Below are 11,562 nucleotides of genomic sequence, written 5' to 3'. Positions count from 1 at the left end.
ACGTGCGGGTGCAAGTGGGCGGTGCCTGTCGTCATGGCAACCAGGGAGCGTTTGTCCACACAGCTCAGAGCTCCAATTCTGCCGGGTGCCGAGGTCGTTGATTGACGCATCATGGTGAGCAAGAGAAGTGGGGGAGCCAGGTGGAGGGAAGAGCGTTGATTCTGCTTCACCGGGATTAAATGATGGGATAAGAACCCGCCGTGTATTTTAGAGGGGAGCCAGTTGGTTTAAGAAATAACCCATACCCCGGGGAGGGTCGGCCCTTTTTTGATCAATGGTCTTCCAGTCTCGGGTTCGGCGGACTGGTGGGAATCGCAAACCACTTTCTGCTAAGGAAGGATGGCCAGTACCGTCAGGTGGTGTCCCAATCTCGCGCTGTTGCTAAACTTAAACATTGGTCCTAACCTTCTAACTTTCGGTAATGATAAACTTTTTCATTAGATTGCCTTGTTATTGCAGCTTGAAGGAAATATAGTACGGCATTTTTTTAATGTGTTTTTATGCCTCCTATTAAAGCTGAAATTATTCTGAGCAATTTACTCTGCTTTGAAAAATTATTTTATGTGCTTTTTGATGGGAATACGAATTGCTTTGTGATTCAGAGTACTCAGTTTGCCTTGCATTTATTAAATATGATAAAGCAACTCATTTTGTTTTTTCTGCACCAGCCCAAATGCCATGTTTTTTCAAGGTGAAAGACAGACCAACATGTAGTTATGAGATTCTCTCTCTTCCGATTTTCTTAAAGGTGATTTCCATCAAGACGTGTTTTATGATTAAAAACAGAGGTAGTGAAGACTGTAATCCTTTGGTTAATTGTTTAATTCGTTAATTAAGGAAAAATATGTAGCGCATACTTTGTGCTTCTCACTGGGCTGGAAGTCAAGGACACAAAGATGAATATGACCACCTCTGTGAAACTAAACAAATTAATTAACTGTAACAGTTGAAGAATGTACACTGGGGTAACTCAAAGTAGGAGATGCTGAAATTTGGAGAGGAGGGAGGGAAAGATGGTGCTGTTTAAGCTGTATTTTAATGTATAAGTATGAATTTACCAGAAGTAATGGAAAGAAATAGGGAGTCTGGCAGAGAGAACAGAATACAAATGGACTTTTTTTTTTTTTAATCTGTATGTGTGTGTGTGCTTTAGGTGGAAGTTTACAGCTGCAGTTAATTTCTCCCTGAAAAATTTATACACATATTGTTTTGTAACATTGGTCGCAATCCGCACAATGAGACAGTACACTCCTCCTTTCCACCCTGGGTTCCCTGTGCCCGTTTGCCCAGTTGCTATCCCGTCTTGTCTTCTCCTCTTACTTTTGGACAGGAGCTGCCCATTTTGTCTCATAAATTTGATTGGACTAAGCAAAAACTGAAACCGTTCCCGAAACCCACTTTTCAGACAAAGATTAGATAGGTCTATAAGGCAAATGGACTTCTAAACAGACTTAAAACTGCTAATAAATTGGGGGAACAGTCAGAACCTATTAGTTATTTTCCATTGGGTTCTTAAATTTCTTTCTCTTAGATCTCTCTAGCAATTTTTCTCAAAGTGTGGCCCACGGACCATCTGCTTCTAATGCACCTGAGGAGCTCATTAAAAGTGCCAATTCCTGGAACTCACTCCAGGTCTACTGAATCATAATGATGGGAGGGAAATAATTGTGTACACTTTTAGCCAAAGAATATGTATCATGTCCTCTGAACCTTGAGAACTACCTTACTACATGATGGCTCTTATGATAACAGGTTTGAGGAAATGTACTTGTCCCAAACCTGCTTCTTATTAAAAGAACTAGTAAGAGATGAGAATTTGCTCATCTTAAAATTTGGCTACTGGAGAACATACGCTATTTACATGTTTTGCCCTGTAGGGTTGCTATGAGTCGGAATCGACAAGACGGCACTGGGTTTGTTTTTTTTCTCCCTGTAGTACTGGTTTAAAGATGGAAGTATGTTAATTATTAAATTGATAGCAGATATGATAGTAAAAATGGAACCCATTTGTAAAACTCATGTGAGTTCTTTTGCATATGAGACATGTGCAAAGCCTGTACTTTTCGTTTTTGCATTCTCTTCTGCGCCTCAGAGTGCTTTGTGTGTAAGTCATTAATAATATATGCTGAATGAATTAATGAAATATGTAACGTTTTATGCATCCCTTCAAGAAAACATAACCTGATTTGTATTATCGTTAACACTTGTATTTTACACAGTGGTGCTCTTAGGGTTTGAGTCTGTGTTTCTCCTGGATAGCTCTTCAAATGTGGAAAGTGTATATATCATGTTATAGTTACAGAATTTACTATGAATTTCCTACCAGAAATCTGATAGTTATATAGGCCTAATCAGGAAATCACAAGTAGTGTTATTTTAAAAAATTATAGTTATAAATCTTTACTACAATAGTGTACTTTTCAAAATAATTTCCAGAAAACAATGGATTTACCTTAAAACACATTGCTGAATAGAATCTTCATTTTGACATAGCTTTGACTGTTTTAGATAGCTATGATTTCCTTTCTACAAAAGCCAGCAATCTAAATGTACTGAAAGGTTATTTCTTTATAATATGAAATCATTTCCATACTTGTAGATTTGACAGTATTACTGATAATAAGTCAATGGTTTATTGTGCTTTGGAACTTTTTAAACTAGTGCCTTCCGACTGACACTCTGCTTAATAACAAGGCCTTTTATTAACGTGGATCATTGATTGATTGTCTATTGTCATAAGAAAAAAATCTACTTATAAAAGATGCTTCAGTGGGTGAACTGTCTTATTTTTTTCCTAGATTTGCGTGTAGTACTGTCTGAATACTTTTTTTTTTTTCAAGTTTTATTTTGGACTAACTTTAAATTTACAGAAATTTGCAAAGAGAGTGCAGATAGTTCCTTTATGCATTTTTCCTTGCTTTTCCTAATCTTAACATCTTATATAATCATGGTGCATTTGTAAAAATTACCTGAATTCTTCTAAAAAAATTTATCCATTCTTTTGTTCTTCCAACTTTTAGGGTCCCAAAGGAAAAAAGGTGGGTAGAAATTACTTTCTCAAAATACATTTTTTTTAAGCACTTAGATTGTACAAATAGAATTTTTAAAACATTTTTCTAGTTTTTTGTAGAGTTTACTAAGCTTACTTTTTAGACATTAATGCTATTTAAATCATGAAATAAGGTCTACAATTACTAAACAAATTTAAAATTTGATATAAAGAACTATTTCTGGTTTCTTAGTTATCTAAACCCATTGCTGTGGAGTTGATTTTGACTCACAGTGACCCTGTAGGACAGGGTAGAACTGCCCCATAGGGTTTCCAAGGAGTGGCTGGTGGATTTGAACTGCTGACTTTTTGGTTAGCAGCCAAACTCTTAACCACTGTACCACAAGGACTCCACTCTAGTGCTGCTATAACAGATATATCAGAAGTGGATGGCTTTAACAAACAGATTTATTTTCTCACAGTTTAGGAGGCTAGAAGTCCAATTCAGGGTGCTGGCTCTACAGGAAGGCTTTCTCTGTTGGCTGTGGAGGAAGGTCCTTGTCTCTTCTAAGATTCTGCTCCTGGGCAATCTCCATGTGCTTGGCATCTCTCTTCCCCATCTCTCCTCATTAGCTTTTGTTTAATCTCTTTTATATCTCAAAAGAAATAGACTCAAAATATGCCCTATACTAATCCTGTCTCATTAACATAACAAAGCAAACCTTTCCCAGATGGGATTATAAGCACAGACATAGAGGTTAGGATTTACAACACATATTTTTGAGGGACACAATTAAATCCATAACACTCATCTTTTCACATCACTGAAATTGAAATGTGTCTTACAGTCATCTTACCATCATTGAAGGTCTGGATTGACATCCTTTTCTTCTAGAGAGGATGTTTTCTTCTGTCAGTCATTTGGGCTTCCTACCAACCTGATCCTACTTTAAATTAAATCTGTACTTGAAGTTTTTTAGGCCTTAGAGAGTGTGAAATCAGACTATAAATCTACATGAACTAACATGTGGTTTAAATTGTCAGGGTTAAAACATGCAAGCTTACTTGTTATACCTTTCTGTGTTTTGGGTTCATTTGTCTTTACCTATAAAAAAAAAAAATGGCATTTTATACAAGCATCTCCTATTAGACTCCATCTTGGGCATTATTTCCTTTTTTTTGGTGGTAGTAAATTAAAGGTACACCTTATATCTGATAGCATCTTAGGTTTAGTGGGATAAGTATATCTTGAAGACCTTTTTTTTCCAGCACACTGAGATAGCTCCCTCCTTTTCACAGCTGCATCATATTCTGTTGAATGATATGCCGTGCTTTTTATGTTGCCTGTATTTTTTGCTACTGTAAACAAGGCAGAAATGAAGTTCTTCGTATATATAAGTCCTTGCAAACATACGGAAGAGTATTTATTCATTGATTTAGCAGTGTTCCAGTCATTGAGAGAGCAGCAGCAAGCAAGACAAAGTCCTTACCTTCATGAAGCTTACATTCTGTTTGTGGAGGAGAAGAGAAAACTATAAATAATATAATTTTAGATAGCTTGAAATAAACAGGAAACCAAGTAAGGAATCAGTGAGAAATGTGGGGCAAAGGGTAGAGGTGATGTTTGTGGTCAAGGAAGTAACATTTGAGAAGACACTTGGATGAAGCAAGAGAGTGAATCAACAGCTAACTGGGAAGTGAGCATTATAAGCAGAAGAAACAACCATTGTAAAGATTCCTAGTTGGAAATGACCTTGCTAAGAACACCAATGTGTTTAGAATAGAATGACCAAGGGAGAAAGTGAAAGATAAAACCTCAGAGAGGGTAAGCAGGAGTCAGTTCATGTAGGGCCAGTAGCCTATGGTGAGGCATTTGGATTTTATTCTGAGCCCAGTAGAAAGATCTGGGGAGTTGTAAAAGAGGAGTGACCCAAAACCCATTGCCATTGAGTTGATTCTGACTCATAATGACCCTATAGACAGAATAGAACTGTCCCATCAGGTTTCCAAGTCTTTAAACCTTTATAGAAGCAGACTGCCACATTTTTCTCCTGCAGAGTGGCTGGTGGGTTCAAACCGCCAACCTTTTGGTTAGCAGCTGCGCTCTTTAACTACTGCACAACCAGGGCTTCTTAGAGGAGTGAAATGATCTACATTTTTAAAGGGTCACTCTGGTTGCCATATGGAAAATTGGCCATAGGGAAGCAAGAGCAGAAGTCCTTTATTTCCAAAAATGTGGTTATACCTGGGCTTAAAGACTTCTGACCTAGAATGCTGCAGTAGTTTACTATCTGGTCCACCTCCTTCTCCTAGGCATACACTGTAGAAAAACTCTTGCGCATGGGTACCAGGATTTATATACTCAAAGGTTTATAGCATCATTATTCATGATTGTGAAAAACTAGAAATAATGCAATGTCTGTGAGCAGAAGAATGGGTATTAATGGTACTGTTTGATAATTTCTACATTCTGTTTGATCACTTGTCTTTGGAATAGACACATACATGAATCATTTCCAGTCAGTTGACCAGGTAGCTGTCTTCTGAATTTCTTGCACAGATGAGTGAGTGTTTTCACATTTTATCTATTCATTGAAACATCTCAGTTGGTATTCCATCAATTCCTGGAGCCTTGTTTTTTGCCAATGCCTTCAGTGCAGCTTGGATTACTTCCCTTAGTACTATTGGTTCTTGATCATATGCTACCTCCTGAAAAGGTTGAACGTCGAACAGTTCTTTTTGGTACAGTGACCCTGTGTGTTCCTTCCATCTTCTTTTGATGCTTCTTGAATCATTGAATATTTTCCCTGTAGATCCTTCAGTATTGCAGCTCAAGGCTTAAATTTTTTCTTCAGTTCTTTCAACTTGAGAAATGCTGAGTGTGTTCTTCTCTTTTGGCTTTCTAACTTCAGACCTTTGCACTTTTCATTGTAATACTTTGTCTTCTCGAACTGCCCTTTGAAATCTTTTGTTCAGCTCTTCTACATAATCATTTCTTCTGTTCACCTTAGCTACCTTACATTCAATAGCAAGTCTCAGAGTCTCTTCTGACATTGATTTTGGTCTTTTCCTTCTTTCCTATCTTTTTAATGACCTTTTGCTTGCATCCTGTATGATGACCTTGATGTCATTCCATAACTCGTCTGATCTTCGGTCATTAGTGGTTTAGTATATCAAACCTGTTTTTGAGATGGTCTTTAAATTCAGGTGGGATATGCCCAAAGTCATACTTCAGCTCTTGTGAACTTCTTTTAATTTTCTTCAGCTTCAACTTGAATGTGCATATGAGCAATTGATGTTCTGTTCCTTATTCGCCCCCTGGCTTTGTCCTGACTGGTGATATTGAGCTTCTTCATCCTCTCTTTCCACAAATGTAGTCAATTTGATTCCTGTCTATTCTATCCGGCAAGGTCCACGTGTATAGTTGCCATTAATGTTGTTGAAAAAAGGTATTTGCAATGAATAAGTCGTTTGTCTAGCAAAAATCTATCATGAGATGCCTGGTGTCGTTTCTATCTCTACCTACCAGTCATTCTTCTTCCCTGTTTCCAACTTTCGCATTCCAATCACCAGTATTTATCAGTGCATCTTGATTGCATGTTTAATCAATTTCAGACTGCAGAAGTTACTAAAAATCTTCAATTTCTTCATCTTTGGCTTTAGTGGTTGGTGCATCAATTTGAATAATAATCACATTAACTCGTATTCCAGAATGTGACGCCATTTCATTTCAATTTGTCATTCCCAGCATAGTACACCATATGATTGTCCAATTCAAAATGGCCAGTACCAGTCCATTTCAGCTTACTAATGTCCAGGATATCAGTCTTTACCTGTTCCATTTCATTTTTTACTATTTCTAATTTTTCTAGATTCATACGTTGTACAATCCATGGCCTAATTATCAATGGATGTTTGCACCTGTTTCCTCTCATTTTGAGTCATGCTCTTCCCCTAGTCATATTCTGAGTGCCTTCCATCCTGAGGGGCTCATCTTCCAGCACTATATTAAACAGCATTCTGCTGCTATCCATAAGGTTTTATCTGGCCAATTGTTTCAGATGTAGACCACCAGGTCCTTCTTCCTATTCTTAGTCTGGAAGCTCCAGAAACCTGCCCACCATGGGTGACCCTGCTCGTATTTGAATACTGGTGGCATAGCTTCCAGCATCACAGCAACACACAAGCCACCACTATACGACAAACTGATAGATGAGTAGTGGTATTTAAAATTAGTGCTCATAAATTAGGAGCCCTGGTGGTGCAGTGGTTAAGTGCTGGGCTGCTACCTAACTGAAAGGTGGTCGATTGGAACCCACTAGCCACTCCACAGGAGAAAGATGTGGCAATATGCTTCCCAAAAACACACAATAGAATGCACGCAACAATAAAGAACAATGATGAATCTGAGAAACATCTCGCAACATGGATGAATCTTGAGGGTATTATGCTGAGTGAAATAAGTCAATCACAAAAGGACAAATACTGTATGAGACGATTATTATAAAAACACATGAAAATGTTTCCACATAGAAACAATCTTTGATGGTTACAAGGGAGGGGAAGGGTGGAGAGGGAAAAACACTAACTAGATTGTAGATAAGCGGTAACTTTGGTGAAGCATAAGACAGTACACAGTACACAATAGTTGGCACAACTTAACCTTTCCCTGGCAGGGATTACAATAGAGGGTCCCGGACAGAGCTGGAGAAAAATGTAGAACAAACCTCAAATTCACACACACACACATACCACACAAAAAAGACCAGGCTTGCTGTTCTGACAGAGACTGGAGAAACCCCAAGAGTATGGCCCCCAGACACCCTTTTAACTCAGTACTGAAGTCACTCCTGAGGTTCATCCTTCAGCCAGAGATTAGACAGGTCTATAAGGCCAATGGAAACCCTGGTGGCATAGTGGTTAAGTGCTACAGCTGCTAACCAAGAGGTTGGCAGTTCAAATCCTCCAGGCGCTCCTTGGAAACTCTATGGGGCAGTTCTACTCTGTTGTATAGGGTCGCTATGAGTCGGAATCGACCCAGCGGGTTTGTTTTGTTTTTGGTAGGGCCAACAATAACACACATGAGGGACGTGCTTCATAGTTCAGTTATGTATATGAGACTAATGGGCACACCAGCCCAAAAGCAAAGATGAAAAGGCAGGAAGGGACAAGAAAACTGGACGAATGGAAACAGGGAAATGGGTGGACAAAGGGAGAGTGTTGATGCATCGGGGGTTGGCATCCAACGTTACAAATAATTTGTGTATTAACTGTTTTATGAGAAACTCATTTGTTCTGTAAATTTGCACCTAAATTAAAAAAAAAAAAATGTGTCCGTAAAGATTAACTAAAACTCCATTCAGTTTTGACTCATAGCAGCCCTATAGGACAGAGTAGAAGTGCCCCGCAGGGTTTCCAAGGCTGTAATCTTTATGGAAGGAGCCTTGATGGTACAGTGGTTAAAGCACTTGGCTGCTAACCAAAAGGTCAGTGGTTTGAACCCACCAGCTGCTTGGCAGGAGAAAGATGTGGCAGTCTGCTTCCATAGAGATTTACAACCTTGAAAACCCTGTGGGGCAGTTCTACCTAACCTGTAGGGTCACTATGAGTTGGAATCTTCTCCATGGCAATGGGTTTGGTTTTAGTTTAATCTTTACGGAAGTAGAGCGACACATTTTCTCCCATGGCACGGCTGGTGGGTTCAAGCTGCTGACCTTTCAGTTAGCAGCCGAATGCTTAACTAATATGGCACCAGGGCTCCTTCCATACTGATTTACAGCCTCCGAAACCCTATAGAGCAGTTTTACTGTGTCCTATTTTTTTTTATAGGGTCAATATGAGTTGGAATCAATGATAGCAGTGGTCAAAGGGCTCATAAATTTGAGGTCAGTGGACTCATAAATTTGAAAATCTAAGTGTTTTTCACTAGCAAGTTTCAGCGGCCGGCACAGAGTAGATGCAGAGTTAAACTTAACTGGAGGTAGGATTTTGCCAGCTGAGCTTTTTATAAGGAAAGAAGAATAAAGGAGGTGGGGATGTATAAAATAGTGATTATGATGACGGACTGTGGAATCTAACCTAGGTATGAGGAGGGTTGATGAACAGTGAAACTGGTAGAGCCAGTAGATTAGAGATTCCAGTGGAGCTAAAAGATTCTATGCATAAGCATCCCTGGAGTAGGTGACCTAAAAAGATGGTAGACCATAGTCCAGGAGTCAGTATAAAGGATTAACCACTCCTGTTGATTCTTCTTATATTTAGATGGTTCTGTTTCTTCTCTTTCTATGCCCTTTCCCTTAGTGAAAATGGAGGGGAGGTGGTTGTCACCAAAGTGGCTCTCAAACCTGTATCTGTAGCACTGACCTCTTTGCCAAAGCTCAGTTCTACAATTGCGGTGCCTGCACACATGGCCTGCGTGTTCCACCAGTGCTTTATAGTACTTATACGTAAAGTCTTTTCAACAATTCCTCTTTTGAATTTGTTTGTTCTGGACTACCATTTTTCCTTTTTCAGACTCTTCTGCTGACTTCTTCCACTCCTGGCCTCCAACTTTAATCATTATCAAATAAATTAGCTTATAAATATTTATTGGGTCCATTCTCCTCTCTGCATTTCAGCTGTCAAAAGGCTTAGTTTAAGCCTTCATTAATGCTCGTTAGACTATGGTTAATAGTCATCAAAATATTCTCTTTATAATAATTTTTTTTTCCTAATACGAGGTTAGGTTTTCAAAATCATATTCTTAATAGCCATAATTCTTCTCAAAAACTTTTAGAGGTGGTTTGTTTCCCCCCAGAATAATGTCCAAGCTCTGTAGCATAGGCTCCAACCTTCTTTTCCATCCTCATTTCCTTTGTCACTTTTTGGACTTTTCCTCTGGGCCCATTGAACTTGTTGGTCTATCTAGTACTTTCCCAACTTTATATCTTCTGCATGCATGTCCTTCTTCTTGGGATATCTGCCCCTCATATCTGAATGTTAAAATCCTTTGAGTCACAAACTTAAAATCACCTGCTTGATAAAAATTTTATTTGATCCCTACTGTTGAAAATAATCTCTCCTTCCTCCAAATTTGCAAAGTAACCCCCTGCATAATTGTTAGTTATAAAGATACCTTTCATTTTTATAGAGATTTACAGTTTTTAAATTTATTTTCATTTAATCCATACAACTATTTAGCACCATTTTAAAGATGCAGAAACTCAGAATGAGAGATTTATTTAAATATACTTGTCACTGTCCCATTTACCCTTGACTAATTTATATGCTTATTTTTCTTATTTATTTCCAGACATAGTCCTTCAATGCATATAATTTGTTGTTGTTAGTTGCCATTGAGTTGGTTCCAACTCATGGCGACCCTATATACAATGTAACAAACCGTCAGTCATTGGCATCTTTGAATCCATTGTTGTGGCCATTGTGTAGGGCCTTCCAACTTAGCTGGCTCATCGTCCAGCAGTATATCGGACGATATTCTCTTGTGATCCATAGGGCTCACTAACTATAAATTTTGGAAGTAGATTGCCAGGCTTTTGTACATAATAGGCAGATTTATTTGTTGAAGAAATGAGTGAAAGACTGGTTTCATGAAAGCAAAAGTGCTTACAATTATTATTTGAGGAGATGCAGTTTAAAGTATTTGGCTGCGTGTTAATAGTTTTTTTGTTTGTTTTATTTTTAAATGTTATGGTCTTTGTTAAGTCTGCCAGTAAGAAAAAGAAAATCACCAAAGCTGAAAAACTAAGGATGCTGCAAGAAGAGGAAGAGAGACGACTTAAAGAGGAAGGTACAGAATAATACAGAGACTGTTTTCATATATAGATAACACTAATAATAGGTTGAGATTTCTGTAATCCTGTCAATATGTTTTTTAAAATTCTTTATTTTCTAATTTAATCTGTTTTATAGTAGATAACTACTATTGAAAGGCTATTAGACAGATCTAAGTACACACTAATCACTTTCAGATATATCTTGAAGCAGGGTTGCCCTTGAAAGGCTATTAGACAGATCTAAGTACACACTAATCACTTTCAGATATGTCTTGAAGCAGGGTTGCCAAATAAAATACAGGATGCTCAGTTAAATATAAATTTCAGGTAAACAATGGCAATTTGGAATAATTTGACCTGTGCAATATTTGGGACATACTTAAACTAAAAAGAAAAAAGGTCACTGTTTATCTGAAATTTAAATGTAACTATGTTTTAATTTGCTACATCCAGCAACTCTATCTTGAAGTGTTTATGTTTACTCATAAAATTAGAGGCAACTGTGCTAATTGTGCAGTAAGAATTCTAAAGGAAATGCATTAAATAGGGGAAATATACATGAGCAAGAAATGTGCAGAGCACCCTAAGTTCTTATAGTATAACAATATTTATTTGCCAAATTAAAAAGAACTTTCATTTACTTCAAAATGCCAATTAAATATTAATAAAAATGTTAATTAAAATACCAAAAAGTGATTGCAAAAATATCAACATTTCAAGTGTTGTCGCTTTTAGTATTAAGAACATCGGTGGATTGAGATTAAGGTTTTTAAAAACCTGTCCTCAGGTTTTACATGA

The 11,562-nt window shown here is 37.7% G+C and overlaps 1 protein-coding gene across 10 annotated transcripts in view; it reads left to right on the top strand.

Moving 5' to 3' along the window:
- The first annotated feature begins 34 nt into the window (after window positions 1-34).
- The window catches only part of DNAI7 (dynein axonemal intermediate chain 7), a 72,298-nt gene continuing 60,770 nt past the window's right edge, over window positions 35-11,562 (top strand). For 5 of the 10 annotated variants that reach the window (XR_007517138.1, XR_007517137.1, XM_049882636.1 and 2 more), the window contains exons 1-3: window positions 50-114; window positions 3,021-3,038; window positions 10,694-10,778. Coding sequence is in view for 7 of the 10 variants with exons in the window: in XM_049882636.1 (XP_049738593.1) it covers window positions 112-114; window positions 3,021-3,038; window positions 10,694-10,778 (106 nt within the window). In the remaining 3 variants the exon portion in view is untranslated. Of the gene's footprint in view, window positions 115-403; window positions 419-3,020; window positions 3,039-8,818; window positions 8,875-10,693; window positions 10,779-11,562 lie in introns of those variants that run through there. The other 5 variants (XM_049882637.1, XM_049882632.1, XM_049882633.1 and 2 more) reach the window with 4 other exon arrangements.

This window comes from Elephas maximus, chromosome 4 (assembly GCF_024166365.1).
Source record: "Elephas maximus indicus isolate mEleMax1 chromosome 4, mEleMax1 primary haplotype, whole genome shotgun sequence".
Taxonomy (NCBI): Eukaryota; Metazoa; Chordata; class Mammalia; order Proboscidea; family Elephantidae; genus Elephas; species Elephas maximus.
Note: the sequence above shows the minus strand (reverse complement) of the source record. Positions and strands in the feature narration are given on the sequence as shown.